Here is a 24,080-nt window from a genome sequence, read left to right as displayed (position 1 = left end):
GTAAGTAAAGCAAATAGCATGTATAGCAAGCAGCCTATTTTTTTTTTGTCATGGGAGGGATGGTCTGTGTGTAATAATGATGGGGAGGTTGTATATCTCCATCTGCCATTGTAATGACAGGGAATTTACAATGCTCTGTCACCCCTCCACATGCACACCAACCTCTCTGCAGATCAATGCGATGCATTGTATATATTGTAATATTAAGCAGCCATCAAAGAACCAGTCACTTCCTAGCCCTCGTGGCAAGTAGCTCCATTTGTTTATGTTGTTTAGCCATTGTGCCAAACTGATCTGACTGCAAGCCATGCAGAGCACAGCAGTAGGAGGGCAGAGGAGGAGAAACAGGGGCGGTTCTCTTAGACCCTGAGTCAGACTGTCACAGGGAGAGCCGCTTTAGAGAAGGAGAGCATGGTCACTGCATGAGCAGCAGCTGCAAAGAGAGGAGGTGTTTCAGAGGGAAAGGAAGCGCAGCCCTCATCACAAGTCAGTCTGAGAGCCAGCAGCCAATTCTCCAGTTGCAGAGCTGACAATGAGCCGAACCCTTGGTCTTGTAGACTATTTATTGGCCCATCCACAGCTGCAGTAAGAGCACCCAGTGCCAAGGTGTAGATCCAGGATAGACCTGTCTTGTTTTGTGAATGGTGCCTGCTCTCACTGGGTGATCAATTATTTATTCAGGAAGAGCCATTGATGCTTTACCAATCACCAGAGGATACATTATTCTGCCGTGTTCCATGAAGCTGTGATATAAAATATCCTTCTCCAGCTCAGAAGCAGAGCTTGTTGGGAAAAAAAGGGGGGACACTCTATGTGACTACTGAGCATTTACATATTGTTTTTCTTCTTGATTTCACCTGGGGAAACTTTCGACTAGCACCCCTTGAAATTAAGAGTCTTGATACAACATAAATGGGTGAGTCACAGATCTATGTGAAAATGTATAATAATTCTTACAGTGGTGACATTATTCAGTGTGCTTGATGATGGGTTATCTCATTGTTTTGGAATAGATCCTTAAAACAGAGATGGCTAATTTTGGCACCCCAGATATTTATACAGCCTTCTTGCTGAGCATTATGGGAAGTGTAGTCCTCACATCTGAAGTGCCAGGATTAGCCACCACTTGTATAGATTATTGCATGTGATGTTACTTTATCAACCAGGCATCAGTTGATAAATACCAATAAGTGATTGTGTTTTAGTGTAATGCATGTGACATCCACTGCCATTCTATGTGTACTCGTTGTTTATCAAATATATATATATAATTTACAGCCAAATACCCTTCTGCCCTAACAGTAGATTGCATATGAATTGCAAGCTCTTTGGACCAGAGTAATGTTTAGTTGCTTGACTGTCTGGTTGTATATGTTGTCTTTCCCCTTGGCATTGTGCTCACACCTCCACCATGCTGTGCTGCAGAAAATGCTGCTACATCATGTTTTAATAATAACTGTTTCAGTGATTGGGGGCTGGATGGCAAGTTAACCGTTAAAGTGCCGGTGATGCCTCTGTAGCTGTCAGAGGTCCCCAGTTAATTGCTCACCGAGTAATGTTTTTGTTGTTGTTGTTTTTTTTTTTTTTAAATCTGTTTTAACCTCTAACTCTCCAAAATAAAATGACAAAGAACCGGCAAATTTTATAACACAATAGCTGAGCTACACAATGTTTACATTTGTGCTTCTCTGGCCAAGCATTTGCGATTACCTTTTCAGTCCTCCACAATTCCCAATTCAGTGAATAAACCAGTTTATGTGTTAGGGGTCTTTTACATGTCCTGGCACACACGGTGTTAATGATCCTTACTGCAGAGAGACTGGTTAATGTGTTATGTCATGTCATAGACTAATAGCTGATATACTATGCTTTAATGGCCATGTGTGGCTTTGTTATTCAAGTTGTGTCTCTGTTATATGTTTATTGTTCTGTAGGTGATTGAAATCTGTGTTCATTTTGGAATGTGGAATGTGGTCAAATGCACCTGCCCCAGTCTGTACCCAAAATGAATCTTTCTATTGTAAAGGATGTACTTCCATTGTACTCAGTTTACTGTTTTAATGTTTTGTTTTTTTTCTCCATAAAGACAGAGTGACTTTGTATTTGCCTTTTTTATACTTAGAGAATATGGATGAGAGAAACTTGCGTATCACCTAATAATAAATATTAAAATATTTTAGATAGAAAGCCATGGAAAGAAACATTTTGGCCAATTTTGCTATTTTAATCTACAGTTTGTAGTGCTGTTTGCTCTCTCAAATTCATAGCTTTAGTGAATAAATCAATTTACATGTGATTGCAAAGAACTAAATAGAAATTGTGAAACTACCAATAGATTCAGATACATTCTCCTTATACATTTTTACATTTATTAAAAAAAAATACTGGGTTAATGATTTCAGAGTTTTAAGGAACCAGTTTGCTGACCAAAAATAAACCCCAAAACACTAATTTGGTATTATTTTTGTAAATCAAAAGTAAAGCCAGAGAAAGAGGAACAAAAAGTAGTTAACGTTAACTTTGTATGTTTTTATGGTAGGAAGCACTTCTGATTTGCATATTCTTCTACGTATACAACTGCAGTCCCTGACACGATAATAAGATGGCTGAGGGTAATTGGTGTTGCAATCATGGAGAACCATGTGAGATCTGCAGGTTATCCAAAAGGTAGATTTAAGTTGATGGACACTGTAATAAACACATTTTGGAGGAATCCTGATAAAAGACTGGCTGGGAGTGGTTTGATTTTATTGTGCAACAGTCCATGGTCCCCTATACACTAATTTAGCCCGCATCTGTAGAAAGTTTAATTGCACTAATATGGCTTTAAGAAGAACAATTCTATTTGATGCTTGCAAGAGTTTTTTTTTTTTGGGGGGGGAGGGGGGGGGGAGGGGGGAGATGACTTTGGAGACACCTTAAGGGTTCATTGAAAATCAGAGCACAGTCTGTACAAGACACCTTATTGCTATGTACTGTGCTAAACGGGGCAAGGAAATGGATAACATACCTTTTATTTTTTTTTATCTAACTCTGTAAATACATTTGTGGCAAGTAATGAAGACTAGCGAGTTAAGTAATCTTTTAGCACTTAAAATGTAAATGTATGTCTTTTGAAAAAAATACCTGCCTTGATATCTGTATACCGAGAATGTCAGAATGTCAACTGCTGGTCCCAGTAGATGTGTCCATTGGTCACGAGAACTTGGTTCAGATTCAATGCAGTTTTCTCCAGAAAGCGTTTTCACACTGCCCTCCACTTTTCCCCTCTGCCACACTCATTACCAAAAAAAATGTGGGGACCGGCTTCTTTCTGTTGCTTTTTCCAAGATGGTGCCTCTCCTCAGGGGCTGGCGATGGTCTTCAGAATCTTTATAGTGGATTACAGTCAATCTTCCAATGTACCGAGAGGGTTATATTCTGTATTTGAAAGAGCTGGAACTAGAGGTTTGCCATTTATGCTGCGGATGTCATTGCCCCTTCATCCAAGTGGGATCTAAATCACTTCTTGAATGGTAACCATTTCCTATTACTGAGACTATTACTGATCACATAGAGCTAAAATGGGAAATTATTTTTCTGAATGGGAGTTCTGGAGTCTGGAACTGTTACCCAAAAGCTCTATTACAATTGTTTTTTCTCAGCCCTCAATGATTCTGACCTTCACCTCTAAGATAATAAATACCTGTTCATCTGCTGAACAGGTATAACAAACCTGACATCACAATATCAAAAGCAATACTTCTCATCAAGTGATCCCAGAGGCCAGTCCAAAACAAAATCTTGTATCTACTTCTCTGTTGGCCAAAAGGGGGGTATTGCCAGGGACACATTCTTCTGGAAAAGGCTGCAAATATACCACCCAATGTTCCAAGAGATACATTATCGCAGAACAGTTTACTGGCTGACAAGTTCCCGATAATGGAAAAAAACACACAAGGCCTATCAGTTTGGTCTTAACAGTCATTTATTCTTTTTTTTTTTTTTAATTCTTTATTTTTGTTGTGCAAAAATTTGAAAGACATGCTTATTTTGTCACGGTAACAATTATAGACATTTCACAAGGCGTTATACTGTGACATATAAGAGAACTGCACATTTTTATGTAACTAACAGGTTAATAATACAGGTTGTGTCAGAGAGTGGGAAGGCAGTAAGTGTAATTAAAAGTAGTGTAGACTGACATTAACTGCATCAAAGAAAGGAGAGTTATATAACATGCTTATCTATGATTAGCTCTGTAGTAGCCACTGGGTAGTTACGCTTATAGAATGTAGAGATAGCTTATTTTTATACATGAATAATTCCTAGGCATGGTATTTGCTGGTTATGAACAGTAGGTAACATGCTAAATTATCTTAGGTGGCATAGAAACATATTGGCGAAGACTAAAACTGAATCAAAGTAATAAAACCAGTGAAACCGTAAAACTAATATGGAAAGGAAATACAATTAAAGCACAGTTTCCACTGGTTGTACATCTGCATTGCCTTAGAGAAATACTGCAGAGGCATATATTCTGAGCTGATTGTATTACAGGTATGACTGCTGAGGGATGAAAGTAAAAAAAACAACCAACAACATTAAGGGGTTAGATGCCTCTGCCAGTGAATGCTTAACCAATGCTTGCTGATGGCAGACTGTCAGCCTTGGGGGATCTGAGTCCACCGTTCTGCAGGTGAGAGCCCCTCCGGTCCCAGATGCCTGTGTGTTCCTGTTCTGCGCCAATAAACAATCCATCTAGTCCATCTAGTAGCTGGATCTTGGTCTCTGGGCTTTTTCTGTGCTCTTGATCTGCGCTGCCTTATGTGGACCCTGCGACGGGGTGGTTTGGAGCGTCGTGCAGAGAAGCCGCTGCGAGATGGTAGGATGAGTGGTCGGTGATGGCGTGCTGCTTTGCGATTCGGTGCCTGGAGGGTCTGCCGGCGGTCCTGTCTGCAGGAGGGGTGTGACTCTGTGTGGGCGCTGGATCGGTAAGTTGCCGGTTCAGCCTCTTTCCCCTTCACAGCAAATAGATCATTGCAGGTGGCTTTATGTTCCATGCGCTTAAAGAATTCCTGGCAGACTCGGTCAAATCGAGCCTCAAAGTGCTCTCTCCAGGTCTGGATCTCAGGGCTTGCTCGAGGCTGCAGGGGTTGCTACTTGGCGGCCATCTTGGGCCCGAACTGAGGTCCCCACTCCGGCGGGTCAGCCATTTGTAGTAGGTTTGTGAGATTCCCCAGCGGGGACCGGGATGACCCCCACCGGTCCAGAGGGGGGGGGGTGCGGGAGGTCAGGAGAGCTGCTGCTTATAGCGGTCCCCAGGGCGGGAGATCGGCCGCCTCCCCCTACCACTAGGCCGCTTACTTTGCTAGGCCGCATTTGTGGAGTGTGGTTTTTCTCGGCAAACGTTTATAAATCAGGTGTCCACTCGCCCCCACACGATTCAGAAAGAAGTTATCGTTGAGCAAGACTGCTATATTCGAGATTATGGCCAATAATAGCCTATATTAGGTTTGTTTGTGTCAGAGCTCTCTGCATATGCGTCTGGCTAGCTCGGCTGTCGGGCCCCGCCCCCAGTCATTTTTTTTTTATCTCAAAACTGTAGTGCATTAGATTCCATTAAAACTTGGGAAAAACAAAAGAATTTAGAGTTTTTTAATTGTGCGGACAGCTTCAAACACTTTTTTTGCCTCCTCCTTAGTCACACCTCCCAGACCTCAACTCTCAGGGTTTGAACTAGGGATCAACCAATATCATTTTTCCCGAGCCAATGCTGATACAGATTATAAGTGTCCTTTTGGGCCAATTGCTGATAACTGGTGATCCCAGCATGTTCAGTAATGTTACTGATAGGAGTGTGATTGCTGACAACAGTCACACACCTATCACTCTCAGTCAGCCAGCCCAGTACATTACAGTGCATTATTAACTGTCTCACCTCACTGCCTTCAGCTGAGCGCCACATGCAGGACTCACAATGAGGGGTCACGTGGGGTTGTGACGTGGCGCATCATTGGCTGCCGGCTGGAGTTTCCAGATGCAACAGACGTTGTGCAGTGACTGGTAGAGGTGAGTAAGTTATTGGTAATATCGCTAAATTACAAGACCGATTATCAGAAATATGCTGAATATTAGCTCTAATAATCAGCAGAACCGATAATCAGTGTATAGCTATTTTGAACTCTTTTGGATGTTCTGCTGTATGTCTGGTATCACAAATTTTTTATTCTTTATTTTTCTCAACTCACATGAGGTATCAACTTTTTCAGGAAATATACGTTTTGATAAGGTTATCAGATAAACAGCATTTCAAGGCATTATTGTGCACAGTATTAGAAGATTGCGATAGTGTTATGTTGCCTTCGAGAGTGCCGGTGAGAAGAGGTGTTTTTGTTTTGTGATGTGAGCCTAACAGTGGGACGTAGGAGTAGAGTTGTGTTGCCACAGGGTTGTACATCTTGAGCGTGATACGAGTGGTTGGTATACCTGTGGCGTGGGTGTATGTCCCTTCCCTCTATGAATAGGTGTGTGGCCTGTGCGTCCGTGAGAATTATGAGGGAGGGGCTTGGGGGGGGGGGGGGGTTAAGCAATGTGTGTGGTCTGAGTGGGTTTCGCTCTGTGTCCCCTCCAGTTGGCAGTATGTACTGTGGGTGAAGGCAGGGGTGGCATTTAGCGACCTTAGCGGCAAGAACATATTATAAACAATAAAACTTTTCAACTTTTCAACTTGTCGTCATTTGCGGTAGAGAATATGTCCAATTGAAAGTCCTGGGGTCAGCAGGACTAGCGAGGATAGCCCGCTCAGCAAGTCCCTGGTACATTGGAGGGTCTCAGGCAAGGGTTCAGTCTCTGCTGGAGGTCGGCTTCCTCTCACTTAAGTCCCCGGTCCAGTGGATGAGGAGGGTCTCGCTGACCTCGGTATAAACTCTTTGATCCCGGCCGGGTCCACTTGCGCGAGCGACCTGTTCTCTGTTGCGTTGTTCAGCGGGATTCCCAGTGTCTGCAGGTGGTCTTCCAGTTCCTGGTACGTTTCTGCTCGGAGGGTGGTGTCTGAGGCCCTAACCAGGACCGAGCGGGAAGGGCCCCATTTGTAGGGCACCTCACGGGCACGGAGGTGCTGGAGGAGTGGTCTCAGAGAACACACTCCATAGGAGTGTGTTCCGCGAGAGATCTGGGAAGATGAGCAGCGAAGCGCCTTCAAAAGCAATGGGCGTCTTCACCCTCACCGCGGACTGTACCAGGGCTTTGTCCTGCAGGGAGCCAAAACGGAGGATGAGGTCCGGGGGGTGGTCCCTGGAGCATTGGCAGGCTTGGGGAGGCGGAACATGCCATCTAGCCTCATGGTTTTGGCCTGTTTCGGGGGTAGGTGGGCCGCAAGGAATCGCCTAACGAAATGTGGTAAGTCTGGCAGTCCCACCTTTTCTGGCACCCCCCTGAGTTTTAGATTGTACCTGCGTCTCTGATCCTCCAGGACGTCCATTCTACGGTCTTGTCTACCGGTGCTTGTCAATATCAGCGAGGTGTTTCTCCATCACCGCAATCCGGCTCTCATGTGTGTTTTGGACAGATTCCACGTGGGCCAGGCGGGTGGTTGTGTGTTCAATGGCTTTCCTGAGGGGGGCCATGTCTCCCGCTAGATTCGCACGGAGTTCAGCTAGCATCTCCTTTAGCTGTGTTGCTGTGACTGGTTCACCGCCCATAGCAGCGTCCGATGGAGCGCGGCCCTTCTTCGCCGCCTGAGCTGCACGGTCTGTTGGGGCTGTGGCTAAGTCATCTGACGAGTACGAGGTGTCGTCGTCCTCCAACGCCATCTTGCACCATGTGGCCCTCTGCGAGCTCCGGAACATGTCCTCGATATCCCGGCCCGGCGGGCTCTTGTCTGGTTTAGGCTTTTTATTCTTGCGGCCCATACTTGTGTTTGCGGTCCTGGGGTTGAATACCGGGGTAATTAGTAATTTTGCCCGCTATCGGTGAGTTTGAGCGGAGCGCAGTTAGCATGCGACCGTCCAGGTTCACCGCTAGGCTCCGCCCCCCTTAATTTTACTTTTAAATTACCCACTGATATGATTAAATGAAATGCTTTGCTGACCAAGATAAGGTCTAAACTACCAGTGTATGCTTTTAGAATTTTCACGGTTGTATAGTAACTGATATTTAATCCACCCACTGACGCCATATATAGCCAGCGTTAAGACAGTTTTATTATAACATCCTTATTCTATATTATCGTTTGTCTAACTTTTTCTCCTACTTATCTCTTTGTGGTTGCATCTGTACAAAGACCATGTCTAAAAATTCCATTACACTCCAAGTCCCTAATTTAAAGCTTTGTTTCGACAAACAGTGCCTTTTCTTCTCTCCTGCATTATCTACGCTAATGTGTACTTATTTGGGTCTAACATTTACATGTCTTTTAGAAAAGGTCAATTAAAAAAAAGTAATGATACAATTAATGGAAAAAGATACATACATTTTTTGCAATTCAGAAGACTGTTTTACGTCCAAATTTCAATTTGTGAGCTGATACCAGTATCTTTCTTCTCTCACTAAAAAGTTTCTAAATAAATAACTAATCGGGAAGAATACACCAACTGGTCAAAGCATATGATAGGCACACGTGCTGCATCAACGCATTCAAATTCAGATGAAATGGCTGTTTACACATACATAGGTCAACAACCATTAAAGAGAAACAGAGCGCTAAAACAGGATGTATTATATAGATAATATAGTAAAAAAAAAAATACTTTTCCAAATAATGAAACTGCACGGCTTAGGTAAGCTGACTGCAACATCAGACAGACTCCTCCCTCACCAGGAAGAGTCCCCACCAATCAGGAACCTCCCATCTTCAACTTTGATATTGTCTTATAAATCTCCATTCAGGAAGTAGCTTATTCCCCAGCAACAGTTGCTATAAGTTTATTACCTACTCAGTCCCCAGTTTTTTTTAACAAAGTCTGTGTGCAGTGATCAGCACTAAGGTAGGAGTAGAGAAAGATCAGTCCAAGTTATATGCCCAACCATCCATAAAAAATGGATGCCTGTCCAAGTGCTCGCTGAGGAAGGTGCGTACGCTAACAGAGCTCATTCTCAGCATTTTGTAAAGAGCCTAAGCAGTGCCCATCCAAATGCATTATTGCGCAGTCACTTATGTAGCTCTATATTTTGTGCGGATATGTTGATACTCGGACATCTTAGTAATTCTCATTGTGTGGGGAAGGTGTTAAAGGTCCAACTGTTCAGCATGTACACAAAGCAGCTGGTAACTTAGTCCACAAGACTTGACATTGATTTGGCTGCACCATTCCCATAAAGATTGTGGGAGTGAAAGACAGGTAGTGTTACCTGTTATAAAATGTATAGAGAGGGAAGGAGCTATAAAGGGAAATGTACTAGGAGGGATAGTTTAAGGATAAAAATTAAGCGATGAGTGGGACATGGTGAGACAGAAACACGGTGGGTTATAAATGGAAACAAATCCCAGGTGCCAGGTCGCCATGACGAATAAGAATTTTGTCCTGACGCCTGGGATTGCTCAGCCCCGTTCCCTCTTCAGGCTGGCAGGGCATAAGATAAAGACTGCTTTGCTTGCTGCCTGCCCCCCATTCCTCACAGCTCGCCCGCCCCCCTTTCCTCAGAGGCGGCCTCCAGCCTGCCCCAATCCGCAGAGCTGGCAGCCCCCTCCATTCCCCTGCACTGCCTAACCGCCGGAAGCAAGTAATTAAAATTCCCTTCAGAGATCTCCACCAAAACTGAATGGCTTGATAAAGGGAGCGGTAAGTGTGCTAAACCAGGCAGTATCGGCCCAGAGGAAGGGACGGCCTATGTATCTAACCCCTTAAGGACACATGACGTGTGTGACATGTCATGATTCCCTTTTATTCCAGAAGTTTGGTCCTTAAGGGGCTATAGGCCTGGTAAGCCCTCCCACAAGTTCAGGCTCTGCCTACAGACTCAGCCCTTCTATTTGTGGTCGGGCACAATAAACTGAGTTACAGTAGTGATGGTGTAAGTAAGTTGTGGTGTGCCGAAACCAACGTTCAGTTAGACCTCTAAAAAGAAAGCAAAAAGTTCAATGGCTTAACACTTTCTGTTGACATTACGTACTTCAAATGCCCGTTTCAATTCCCTCTCCGGCTGAGGGATGTATCTGGTCAATGCAGATTATTTACCTTGTCCCAGTTATTGATGATGTGCTACGGGATATTTACTATAGACTGCAGAAGCAGCGCCTATTCTAAAAGAATGATCTGAAAATGTTGAAGGTTGCATCCTAGTAGATTTATGGTGTTATGAGCTAATTTAAGACTGAGGTGGCAAAAGAATGTGAGTGCCACCATGGTATTGATTGATGCACAAATTAACGACTTTAAATTCTGAAGATAATTTATTTAAAAGCCAGAGCTGTAGTATATGACGGTTGGTATTGGCAGAGAGTGATCTACCGTGGCCATGTGATGAGCTAATCCAGTGTGAGGTCCTGAAGGGTTGGGATTTCGGTAGGCCATTTGGTGTGCTTGGAAGAATACACCTATGGCTTCTCTCAGCTACCATACTATTGTTAATTAATTCCTGTGTTTTTTGGTTCTTTTTGTCTTTTTTGTGCTCTGCTACACCTCAAAAAGTAGCTACTGTAGTAACAGCCCGCTTAAGCATGCTTACTTAGTATTTCAGGCTTAAGCAGTTGTTTTGGATGCTAATAGTGTGTAGGGCCAGTAATATATATGTGTGCAGGCAGTTGAAGAAATGCACACAAGTTTTGAATACTTTTTACTTGATCTAGCTGCACTTTGAGTGGACTTTGCTTTTTGTTTTTACATAGACATCTGTAAATAAAGTATTCAGTGGTAGCTCTTTTTGTATTGGGAATTTATATCTGCCATCAGCAGAAACAAAATGTTTTCTTTGTATCATGTGGGTCATGAAATTAGTAAAATTAAAAATAATATTGCTGATTTGAGGAGAATTTCAAAATTGAGATGCACATATAAATAAAATGTACTAAATCATTATCATGTATAGGAAGAAAATGGTACACTGTTACTCTAAAACAGGAAGTAAAGTTTCACACTGTATTTCAGACTTTCACAATAATTGTTTGAGCCATTATTTTCTGTGAAAAGGCCACTCTGTGTGTTTATTGAATTGGTTGCTAGCACTGCATCCACTTCAATTGCCTGCAAGTGAATATTTCTAGAATTCACCTTTAACATTTTATTTGTAGTTAAAGGGACATTCCACTGCCTAAATACAAAATAAATTAAAGTAACTGCTTAGTAGATATAACCCACATAAAAATTGCATGCCTTTAATTTTGCATTTTTTTCTAAATATCGAAAACAGCTTGCAAAACCTGCAGCTCTCTTGTCTGCTGCCTTTGCAAGTCCTCCTCTCCTAACCCCGCCCAGACTTTGTGGCCGTCCAATCACAGACTTCACAATGCAGGTCAATGAGAAGTCCTTGCAAGGCAGGTGCTCTGGTCAATTGCTGCATCTTGAGTTTAGCTCCACTGAGCTTAACAAACCAAGAAGTAACAGGATCAGCTGTCTGCTTGAAAGCCAAGGGAGTGTAACCAAGCTAATTTATAAAATTGTAAATTGCAAATTAAATCTGCATTTTTTGTAGCAATCAAAAAAAAGACACAGATAAAGCATGCAAGCTAAGGTGCTTTAGGGGTCTGGAGTGTCTAAAGCATGCAAGCTAAGGTGCTTTAGGGGTCTGGAGTGTCTCTTTAAGAATGCACATTAAGCACCACACCCACGATAGCATCTTGTTATGGTGCCAGAAGTTCCTTGGTGCAGTCCCACATGTATAAGTTTTTCAAATACACAGAATTGATATAGATATATATTAAATGGACACTTCAGGCACTATAACAACTTCATCTCAATGATGTTGTTCTAGAGACAAGAGCTTCTGGTGCTGTCTAACCTTAATGGGGTAAACTATTTACAAAAGGTTTAACCACAACCTTGCAGAGATGTTGCCGTCCACTCTGCCCAGCTCCTTCTGACAATGGCCTGGTGCTGTAATCAATTAGAATCGGAGTGAGTGCCACTGATTATCTGAGAGCACCAGCTGATGCTCAGTAGCTCTCCATTCATAAAAAATGTGCGAATAAGGTATGAAAAGGCAGTTGGCACCCATCAGTGCAAGAACCGAGGAACTGTATTTTATTTTGCAAATTTGGAATTAAATTGTTCCTTTAAGTTAGGATGGCGCCTCTGCCCTCCTGAACCCATAACAACTTCATTGACAAGTTGCCAAAAATTGGAAATCCCTGCTTTGCATTATGTATTTTTTCTGAATGCCTTATAATTTCAAAGAGATTCCAACGCAGTAGACTCGATCTATCTTCATAAAAAAAACTCAAGTTATATTGCAGTTTTAAAATGTTACCTTCTTCCTGAAGAAATTTCAGGTATTTCCAGCTACCTCTATACCTTTTGAAGGCTGTTAGAGGAATGTATAAATGCGAGATATCATTACATGACTGTTCTTAAATGAATAATAGGATTCTGTTACAAGTTCCTTCTACTGACACTTATTACACAAATAACACTCAGTTATGTATTTCTTATCTGTATGTATATGTTGGAAATATATTTTAAGTGAAATCATCATAAACATTAATGTTTTCGTAATGTGGCTACTCCTTTAAAATAAACCCTTAAAGAATTTGTTGGATTAAATGAGTGGCTGGAATTTGATGTATCTACATACATAAATGTGCATCATGCAGATATGGTTGGAACAAATAGAGTAATTTAAATCCTAAAAGATACCATCACACCCCTAAAAACTCCCATAAGCTAACTCTGCCCTGTCAGTCAGGCAATTGGAGTGCTCTGTTACTTTAAATGTATCTTCTAAAAAGTATCCTTTTTTATTTTTAAATGCGTTAAAAAAATAGGGATTTCCTCCCCGTAGCATCTCTTTAAAACAATCATTTTTCTTTAGATATTAGCAGTCATAGTCATGCAACTAAAATATGACCTCCATAAGCAGGATATCTCCCAATAAATCTTAATAAAAACTGTAATTATTCACATTCCGGACCTCTCTAGGGAATAGCGTAACAACACATAAAGCAAACATTTATCAACATTTAACTTGACAGATATCTAGGACAGTTACTATAGCAACTGTGTTTCAGGGCCATACAGTGCAGGAAGTTGACAGGAGTTACAGTGAACACTGACTATACAAGACAAAGGCTTTTTGTGTTAACCCCTTCATGACCAAGTTTCTTAATTAAAATAAATCGAAACAAAATGTTGTGGAAAGATTGCTAGTCATAGACACAAAAATACAATTATGTAAATCTTACAGTTAGCATTATTTTTTTCTTTATTCGTCTTCAATGACTTGTGAAGTGTAAGACATATTTATTTATCAATAATTATTTTAGATTTCCAGCTCAGAGTGTTACTTTACAGCAGTGTTAATTAAAAAACCACTATAGGCACCCAGACCACTTCAGCTCAATGAAGTGGTCTGGGTGCCAGATCCATCTAGTGTTAAACCTGCAGCTGTAAACATAGCAGTTTCAGAGAAACTGCTATGTTTACATTGGGGTTAATCCAGCCTCTAGTGCAGGGCTGTCCAACCTGCGGCCCCCCAGATGTTGCTGAACTACAACTCCCATGATTCCCTGGCTATCTGTTTCATTGAAAGAATCATGGGAGTTGTAGTTCGGCAACATCTGGGGGGCCGCAGGTTGGACAGGCCTGCTCTAGTGGCTGTCTCACTGACAGCCGCTAGAGCCACTTCCGCGCTTCTCACTGTGATTTCTCTATGTGTGAAGACGCTGATGTCCATAGGAAAGCATTAAGAAATGCTTTCCTATATACTGATTGAATGCGCGCGTGACTCTTCGGAAGAGGGAGGAGAGTCCCCAGCGCCGAGGGAGCCGGCGCTGGAGAAAGGTAAGAATTTAACCCCTTCCCCCCCTTCAGTCCGGCGGGAGGGGGACCCAAAGACCTTATAGAGCCAGGAAAACGAGTTTGTTTTCCTGGCACTATAGTGGTCGTTTAAGGCAGCAATTTAGTTTTAGTCTTTTAGTTTTAGTTGTATTCTAGTCATCTGAATTGTTTTAGTTTTTTGACACAGCTAAAATCTAATGTGTTTAGTTAAAGCTGCTATCTGTATCTTTTGCCCCTTCCCTAGCTCCTCTGTCTCTCTTAGATTCCCCCCAGCCTCCCATTTGTTTCAATCCCTCAGCCCCCAATGTGTCTCATTTATTCTCCTCCCTCCCCCATGTGTCTTACCCGCCAGTGTTAATTTTGGGGGGAAATTTCAATTTAGTTTATCTTTTGATTAAAAAGCCATTTTAGTCATCAAAATTGTTTTAATCTAGTTTTAGTCGACTAAATCTCAAAACGTTTTGTCGACTAAAATCTGATTAAAAAATTAACACTGCTTTAGAGCACGGGCCCAAAAGGTAGATCCCCAGATGTTGTAGAACTACAACTCCCATGATGTGTTCATGCCTTTAGAATGATAAAGCATCATGGAAGCTGTAGGTTTAAAACATTTCAGAATCTAGCTTTTGGGCTTTAGATGCATTAGATGGATACTCCAAGCAAGAAGTGACCCACGTTCCTTAGTGCATTATATATTGTTTTTTGGGGGAAAAAAGAGGATGCTTAACTTTGAACTTTATGAAGTGAGACTCTCATCCTATATTATCCTGTAAGCTCCTGTTCTTTAGGAATTTACAGAATATCTAGTTTGTTTTGAGAAGAGGAACTGCACTATAGAGGAAGACATACCATATGTCCTTAGGCGTGGATTGTTCCGACCAGGCACAGAATCTCGGAGCTGGTGGAAAGCTCTATTGAATGTAAGTGGCTCTCCACATATTTTTGGGTCCCTATACAGAGAGACACTCCACCATTGAATTTTCATTTGTTTTGTTTTTGTCTTTTATACATACATCTACTGGAAGCGCAACCATCCACCTCCTGTGGAATATCTGTGTGCCTTCCTGCCTTATTAGGCTAAGCCGTTTTTGAATATCTTAATCCCAAAGTTGTCGTCCAATTATGTTACTTGCAATAGAATGCCAGTTATACCTAAACGTGTCAACTGATGCTCTTAGCCTTTCACCTCAGGCAAACCTTCCACATCAGGGCAGCAACTGAGAGAAAGGGAAGAAGAGGCAGAGCTGACGGGAGGTGGGACAATTTCAGCGTTAAACCATTTAAAAAAAAATGTTTTTCAATCAAGAAACATGGTACAGAAAGGAAATAGGGCATGAGAAGTTTGGAAATAGCAGGATGCACATGAAGTATGCAGAGCAGAGCTCTATAAAATACATTGATCATTTAGTACTAAGTGCAAAATCAATGGCAGTACCCATGAGAGGGGATAATCAAGAGCATGGGTCCTCAAACTCCGGCCCCCCAGATGTTGCTGAACTACAACTCCCATGATTCTCTGGCTATCTATGTTATTCAAAGAATCATGGGAGTTGTAGTTCAGCAACATCTGGGGGGCCGGAGTTTGAGGACCCATGATCAAGAGGATCGAAATTACAAAACCATTGAAACGTAGATATCCAAGAACTATTAAAATGCATTTTTGCCAATAGGGAACCACCCACAAGAGAAAAGAAGGCATATTACATCCCTGTTTATTACCCTTTAGTGGGACTGCAGTCTCACCCACTGTTACATTCATGAAAAAATAAGAATGAGAATCATTTGCAGAACTGAATGGAACCTGACAGGGGTTTATAAGAAAATTATTTTTATTACTGTAATATTAGATAACTGCATTAGAATATATTTTACATCTGTAGTTTTTCAAATAATAAAAACGCTTTTAACAACAGTTTAGCTAAATACAAATTAATGAGAACTGCAGCTGTTAGAAGATGACAGTACATTCATGGGCAGCGAGGGTGTGATTAAAATAATCCCCTGTGTGGCAGGCATTACAGCGGTAAGAAATCTAATGAGTTTCTCGCAGGCCCCAATTATAAATAAATAGGAAGATAACTTCACAGTGCTGAGAACATTGAGATAGAGAAAAAAAAAACATTTCTCTGCTGGCAAATAAATATCAAGTGACCGAGGAGCACCTTAAATATGTGACACACAAGACTTGACAGATATCATGTATAATAGTCAGAATGCAAGATACTGGTTTAGCGACAGCACAGGCACATCATGGCTAATTGCAATTAGTAAATAGAATTAGAAGTAGCAATTAGAGCTATAAGTGAAGTCATTCCCAAAATGAGCTCAAACATTGTGTCCATATTGAAGTAATTATGGAATTAACTATTGAACTTGCATAGGATTCAGAAAGTCAGCAAATTAATTGGACACTATAGTCACCACAACAACTTTAGCTTAATGAAGCAGTTTTGGTGTAGAGATCATGCCCCTGTAGTCTCATAATTAAACTCTCTGCCATTTAGTAGTTAAATCAGTTTGTTTATGCAGCCCTAGTCAAATCTCCCTGCATATGATTTACATAGCCTTTCTAAACACTTCCTGTAAAGAGTTATCTAATGTTTACACTTCCTTTATTGCAAATTCTGTTTAATTTATAATGTCTTATCTCCCAATCTCCTAATAACTTGCTAGACCCTGCAGGAGCCTCCTGTGTGTAATTAAAGTTCAATTTACAGAGCAGAAGAGAAGACCTTTAACCCTTTGAGGGCCAAACTTCTGGAATAAAAGGGGGTTAAAGTAAGTTACATCTGATTGAAAATGAAACCATTTTGTTTTAATGCACTATGTGTCAGTCACAACCACGGGAGGTGTGGCTATGGCTTCATAAACAGAAACAAAAGTGGTTTAACCCCTTAAGGACACATGGCATGTGTGACATGTCATGATTCCCTTTATTCCCGAAGTTCGGTCCTTAAGGGGTTAACTCCTGGCAGATAATTGCGTAGTGAAACTTTTTAAGCTAAAGTTTTGGTGACTATAGTGTCCCTTTCAATATACATAGCTGGAAATTAGTTGTGATAAATTTGATCTGAGTTTGTGAACACTTACTGGTATAGAAATCTAGTTTGTGTCCTTCATTTTTTATTATGTTACCAAGCTTAATATGACAATCGGTCTAGCCAGGATTATTCACTTAATGGACCACTATAGGCACCCAGACCACTTCAGCTCAATGAAGTGGTCTTGGTGCCAGGTCCCCCTGGTTTTAATCCTGCAGCTGTAAACATAGCAGTTTCAGGAAAACTGCTATGTTTACATTGATGGTTAATCCAGCCTCTAGTGGCTGTCTCCCTGACTAGGGATCGACCGATATTGATTTTTTAGAGCCGATACCAATACCTATATTCTGTGAACTTTTAGGCTGATAGCCGATATAATTTGCCGATATTCTGTACATTTACCATTTTGGAAAATAAAAACTATTTCTAAAGGTAAATGCACAAAATATACATGCCACGTGTAGTGGATGCAGTGTGTTTAGACTCGGGAGCTGTGTGTGTTTGTGTAGTGTGTGTGTTGTGGATGCAGTGTGTGTTTGTGTAGTGTGTGTGTTGTGGATGCAGTGCGTGTTTGTGTAGTGTGTGTGTTGTGAATGCAGTGTGTGTTTGTGTAGTGTGTGTTGTGGATGCAGTGTGTGTTTGTCTAGTGTGTGTGTTGTGGATGCAGTGTGTGTTTGTGTAGTGTATGCAGTGTGTATTTGTCTAGTGTGTGTAGTGGATGCAGTGTGTATTTGTCTAGTGTGTGTAGTGGATGCAGTGTGTATTAGTCTAGTGTGTGTAGTGGATGCAGCGTGTATTAGTGTACTGTGTATATAATGAAAGCAGAGTGTTTGTGTAGTGTGTGGGTAGTGTGCGTCAAGTGAATGCAGTGTGTGTGTAAAGTGAATGCTGTATATACTAAATGCAAAGTGTGTGTGTTTGTGTAGTGTGTGTGTATATAAGGAATGCAGAGTGTGTGTGTATTTGTGTAGTGTGTGTATAGTGAATGTAGTGTGTTTATATAATGCAGAGTGTGTGTGTTTGTATAGTGGGTGTATATAATGCAGTGTGTTTGTGTAGTGTGCATTATATAAACACACTACACAAACACACACTGAATTATATAAACACACTACACAAACACACACTGAATTATATAAACACACTACACAAACACACTGTGTATATAATGCAGTGTTTATATAATACAGTGTGTTTGTGTAGTGTGTATATAATATAGTGTGTGTATACAATTCAGTGTGTTTGTATAGTGTGTGTATATAATGCAGTGTGTTTGTATAGTGTGTGTTTGTATAGTGTGTGATTATAATGCAGTGTGTTTGTATAGTGTGCATTATATATACACACACTATACAAACACACTGAATTATATACACACATCATTATATACACACACTGCATTATATACACAGTGTGTTTGTGTAGTGTATGTGTATATAATGGAGTGTGTGTGCGAGGGGGCATTTTTAATTAAAACATTTTTTTATATTAAATATTATTTTTTAATATTTAATTATTATTATTTTTTTATATTTAATTATTATTATTATTTTTTGTTGTGCCGACTCCCTGCTTGTTACTTGGCCAGGGAGGGGGGATATAGCAGTCCCTGGTGGTCCAGTGGCATTGGCTGAGCTGTGGGGGGGCGGGCAGCAAGCGTTTACTCACCTCCAAGCAGCTCCTCCAGCTCCCCAGTGTAAGTCTCGCGACCAGCGTGCCGCGTGGAGCATTGCCATGGTAACCCGTGGCAACGCTCTGACGGCCGCGGGTCTCGCGAGATTTACACTGGGGAGCTGGAGGAGCTGCTTGGAGGTGAGTAAAAGCTTGCTGCCCGCCCCCCCCAGGACCGCCGGGCTTGTAATGAGCCTGGCGGTCCTAGGAGGTATTATCGTCAATATCGGTATCTCTATTGGCCGATACCGATATTGCCGAAAATACAGAATATCGGCCGATTATATCGGTAAAACCGATAATCGGTTGATCCCTATCCCTGACAGCCACTAGAGGCTGCTTCTGTGATTCTCAGTGTGAAAATCACACTGGGATGATGCTGGACGTCCATAGAAAAGCATTGAGTAATGCTTTCCTATGGGCGGTTTGAATGTGCGTGCGGCTCTTGCGGCCCTGAGGGAGGGGGGGACCTAATAACCCTATAGTGCCAGGAAAATGAGTTTGTATAGTGCTCTTTAAAGAAACAGATCCAGATTTAAACAGCAATATTCTATGAAATTGGTTTTACTGGTGGAAAAATGGAACGTCAAGCAATCAATATATGCACACAAGTGTGGTAACGACTTTTATAAAAAAAAAAAAATGCCAGTATATAACATTTAATAAATGTTTTTGTTTAGTTATATACTGACACATACATGTATGTAAATCTGACACTAAAGTCAGGTTACAAAATGAAACCCACGTTATATGAATTAAACCATACACATGCAAAATGTTTTATTGAACACTAGTTCATGTGCATAATGGGACTTTAGTGGGGCATAATTCACGCAATTATGTAATGAGCTCAATTTTGGAACAATCGCCATAGAAACTATTGGATTGTTATATTATGTTGGAAAAACATTGACAAACAGTGAAATATTTTTAAGAAAGTATATATATATATAAAATCGAAGTGAACGTGTGTGCACAGATCATCATGGGACAATAACGTCACATGAAAGTGTTGAGGAGCTAAGAGCATTTTATACTTACCTCTGCCCAGGGCTGCCATCAGAAATTTTGGGGCACCTGACACAGCTCAATATCTGGGCCCTTTGGGCCCACCTCCCACTCCACCCACATGGCTGCCCGTTAGCCTGCCCACCGGGCCACCCCAGAGTCCGCCCACAGGACCGCAGCGTGTATACTGAATGTAGTGTGTGTTTAGTGGATGTAGAATGTGTTTAGTGGATGCAGAGTGCCTGTGTAATGCAGTACAGTGGATGCAGATTGTACGTTTGTGTAATGTATGTAGTGTATATTAGATGCAGAGTGTGTGTTTGTGTAGTGGATGTAGTGTGCGTATAGTGAATGCAGAGTGTGTGTTTGTGTAGTGTGTGTAGTAAATGCAGTGTGTTAGTGTAGAGTGTATATAATGAATGGGGCATGTGTGTTTGTGTAGTGTGTGTATAGTGAATGCAGCATGTGTGGTGTGTGTGTATAGTAAATGCAGTGTGTGTGTTTGTGTAGTGTGTGTAGTAAATGCAGTGTGTTAGTGTAGAGTGTATATAATGAATGCAGCATGTGTGTTTGTGTAGTGTGTGTATAGTGAATGCAGCATGTGTGGTGTGTGTGTATAGTGAATGCAGTGTGTGTGTATAGTGACTGCATAGTGTGTTTGTGTATAGTGCATTTGGAGTGTGTATTGTGTGGTGTGTGTGTAGGCATGTAGTGTGTATAGTGACTGCAGAGTGTGTATAGTGAATGCAGTGTATGTTTGTGTAGGCATGTAGTGTGTGTATAGTGGCTACCCTGCCTCTGCTAAACATATTACGGTTACTGGGATGGGTGAATGAGGATCAGTCACTTCCAGACAAGATTTGCCTTCAGTGGGCAGAGTAAAAGGCGGCGGACCAGTGAAGCAAATTACATCACTGGAGCTTCCCAAAGGAGTTGGTTTGCCTGAAGAACTGACAGTGGATGCTATTGGAGACCTAGCACTCCTAGTAGATAGTGTAAATGCAGACTCACAAGGCTACCCTACAAAAAACATATACAAATTAACAAAATAAAATGTTTTGCAGAACTACAAACTACGCCAATGGAGATTTATTGCACCACTTTGTGGACTTGGCAACGTTTCAACACACACAGTGTCAAAATTGTACAAGTTGCACATTATGTAAAAACTGGCAGGCCAGCCTGGCATCAGTGCATACCAGGCTACATGCCAATGAAAAACTTGCTCTCTCTCTGTGCTTTCTGTGGCATTTCCCTGGCGACTCCTAAACCGTGACATCAGGGAATAAAGTCAGGATGACGGGATAGGACCCTAAAATAGGGACTGTCCTGCTGAAATCGGGAGAGTTGAGTGGATGAATGGATTTCTATATTTTATTTCATTTTTCAGACCTCACAAAAAGTCACTATAGAAATCAGAAACAATATGTTAGTTCTGCAGAATTAATCAACACAACAATTCCCCTTATACATTCATTTGCACAGTGATTAATGTCATTTAAACTGTCTTTTCTTAGTGTTAATGCTTATGGGAAGTATTGTCTGTTTTCTATGCTTTTTATGCAGATCATGAGATAGAACAGAGGCAAGTACTTGACATACATCATAATATATCATATCACTGGTCCTAAATGGTGCTCTTTTATGATCCATTTATGAATCAAATTGAGACGTTTCTCTCATTACAAAATTTGGTTGGGCACAGGCAATTGTCACAGCTCTCGATAATGTTTTCCACATAAGTACTGCTAAAATCTCAAAATGAAATGGATTGATGTCTGTTTAATTGTAGAATATCAGTGAAAGTTAACAATGAATGTTTAGATAATTGTCTTTTGGTGTTCACAGATAATTTCAATCAGTGTCTGCAATTTTTTTCTGGGTCTCATACTAAATATGCGTTCAGATTCTATGCCTTTAAAGATATCAAAAAAAGGACCCGGAATGTTTGTGGTCATGTCACTGGAGCAAAATATTCAGTCTACAAATTCTATACTGAAAACATTGCTGTGACAATTATTCACTAAACAATATTTGTAGTATATAGGTAACTAAAAATAACAAGAATTGGGGGGGCGGAGCCTAACTAGCAAGCAGACAGGACGTGCCCTGCATGAGCTCCTGCTACTTGGACCCAAAATCAGCAGATTTCTCGGGCAACAGAGCTACAACTCTCCCAAGACCCAGCTGACTGAACGGGGGATGCCTGCATGAACACAGCGATACCACACATGAAGCCCGGAATGTCCGCAAACTGCAGCAACGAGTTGAGGCCTGGTGCAGGAGGCGAGGGGGAAAGACGTCCGCTTTCCCGCCTAACGCTGACAACCTCATGGGGGCACCCTTTGGACCGGTGGGGGATATCCCGGTCTCCGCCAGGTGAATTTCTCCATACCCCACACCTCACAACGGGGCCAGCGAATCTCACAAGAAACGTGGGCGCAGGAGCTTCCAAGATGGCGGACGCACTGGGCCCTGCTCAAGGGGCCATGCGGCAGCAACAGCCCGCTCTGGCAGACATGAACACCGCCGTCAAGGACACCATTGGCGATATTTTTGACCGCTTCTGGGCAAGACTGCTAGAGCACCTACAACCAGCAACGACTATCTCAGCCCCACCTGCACGGGACAAAGCCCGCGGTGAGAGGAGGCAGAAGAATTCTCTTCAGGGCACAATACTAACCCGATCTCGGGATTCAAGCACTACTGGCCCTCCCGGGCAGAGAGCAACAGGGGGAACACCCCACAGGTGCCGACCACACTGGCGGAGGGCAGTCAAGCGACAGCCACAACGACTCAAGATTAAGACCCGCCGCACTATCCCAAGAGGGACGACCCTGGGCCACAAAGGAACCCGGGCTCGTGGTAAATGGGCACCAGCTCTCCTACAGCTCCGGGGCAGAAGAATAGACCTGCATCCACGACTCCACGGGATCTCCCCAAGGAGCGTCAGAGCTCATGGCTCGTTTCAGCAACGCATCGACAAGCACGGGAGACGGTGGTGTCGTTTGCCTCCCACACACGGCGCCACGAAGCTCAGCATGCTATACGCTGGACCACTGAGTAGACCGACAACGGGTATCGGCTGAAGCCCGGACTACAGGTAGTCTGCCCATGCTGGACTGAAACCCTATAACTAGAAGGGGCACCAACTTGGGACTTCATAAGTTCTTTACACTCTAGCTAAGCTACTTTGACCTAATCTGTGCCATGGGACCTTTTATTTTACACTTTAAGTAGCGCTGAACTACGTCTTACCTGTGACAAATCGTTATGTAGCATAGTCAGATATTCTATAAGCCTGCTATAATAGCCTGATTTAAAAAAAAAAAAAAAAAAAAGCCTGATTTAAAAATGCCTGATTTAAAAATGCCTGATTTAAAAATGCCTGATTTAGAAAAAAAAAAAAAGCTTGATTTAAAAAAGCCTGATTTAAAAATGCCTGATTTAAAAATGCCTGATTTAAAAGCCTGTTTTCTATGCCTGATTTATAAGCCGGTTTTATATGCCTGTCTTCTAAGCCTGTTTTATACGCCTGTTATTCATGCATATCCCGTCTTTACAAATAACAAAAAAAAGTGCATTGTCTATTACCCCCTACTGTAACTAATGTCTTGAAACCTGCATGTGGAATGCCATTGGGGTACCATATGTAAGCCTGTGACTACTATACGCACTACAAAAATAAAGAATTAATAAAAAAAATAAAAAAAATAACAAGAATTGCGCAGGAATGAAGTAGGCAAATTTTTGAACATTTGTAAAAAAAATTATTAGTACAATATAGTCCTTATACTCACTCAAACTGAGTGTAAGGGTATTAGTCATTTCTTTTGGGGTCCAGAGGATTTCCAGTGCCAGAGAAGAGATCTTGCTCAAAGTCCCTCCTTTGATGTCACCGAACTAGGAAGCAGTCCGAGCTGCAGAGATTCTTACACATATTCTTATGTCTTAGAATAAGAAGTATGATATTTTAATTAAATGTGTTGTTAATTTTTTTCAACGTAATGTAGTATATACATTTTATGTGCATGTCACAAATATGTTAATTAAGAGATCATTGTTTCAGTTGGTTGCACATCCCAAGTTTATAATTTTTTTTCATAAACCACTCTGGAAAAGGAGACAGTGAGCAAATATTATCTACACCATAAACATTGCAATGACATATTACGGTGCTTAGAACGTTTTCTCTCTTTGGCTCATCATTCAGTCTATGGAATGTTTCAGATGCTGATCCTGACTCAATATTTTTGGATACGCTTTTCAAATTATTTAATATTCATGGATAAATCTATTTTCCCCAAAAAAATATTAAAATAACAAAAAAATAAAACATTAAAAAAAATGTTTATCCAAAAATATTACCGTATTTTTCGGGCCATAAGGCGCACTTAAAATCCTTTCATTTTCTCAAAAATCGACAGTGCGCCTTATAATGCGGTTCGCC

At 41.5% G+C, this 24,080-nt stretch overlaps 1 protein-coding gene across 1 annotated transcript in view; it reads left to right on the top strand.

Annotated features, from left to right (window-relative positions):
* The first annotated feature begins 397 nt into the window (after positions 1–397).
* Positions 398–24,080, top strand: part of SH3KBP1 (SH3 domain containing kinase binding protein 1) — a 404,964-nt gene continuing 381,281 nt past the window's right edge. Inside the window, exon 1 of the mRNA XM_063450212.1 lies at positions 398–916. Coding sequence (XP_063306282.1) covers positions 913–916 — 4 coding nt within the window. The 5' untranslated portion in view covers positions 398–912. The remainder of the gene's footprint in view (positions 917–24,080) is intronic.

Source organism: Pelobates fuscus, chromosome 1 (genome assembly GCF_036172605.1).
Source record: "Pelobates fuscus isolate aPelFus1 chromosome 1, aPelFus1.pri, whole genome shotgun sequence".
NCBI classification, from domain to species: Eukaryota; Metazoa; Chordata; class Amphibia; order Anura; family Pelobatidae; genus Pelobates; species Pelobates fuscus.
Note: the sequence above shows the minus strand (reverse complement) of the source record. Positions and strands in the feature narration are given on the sequence as shown.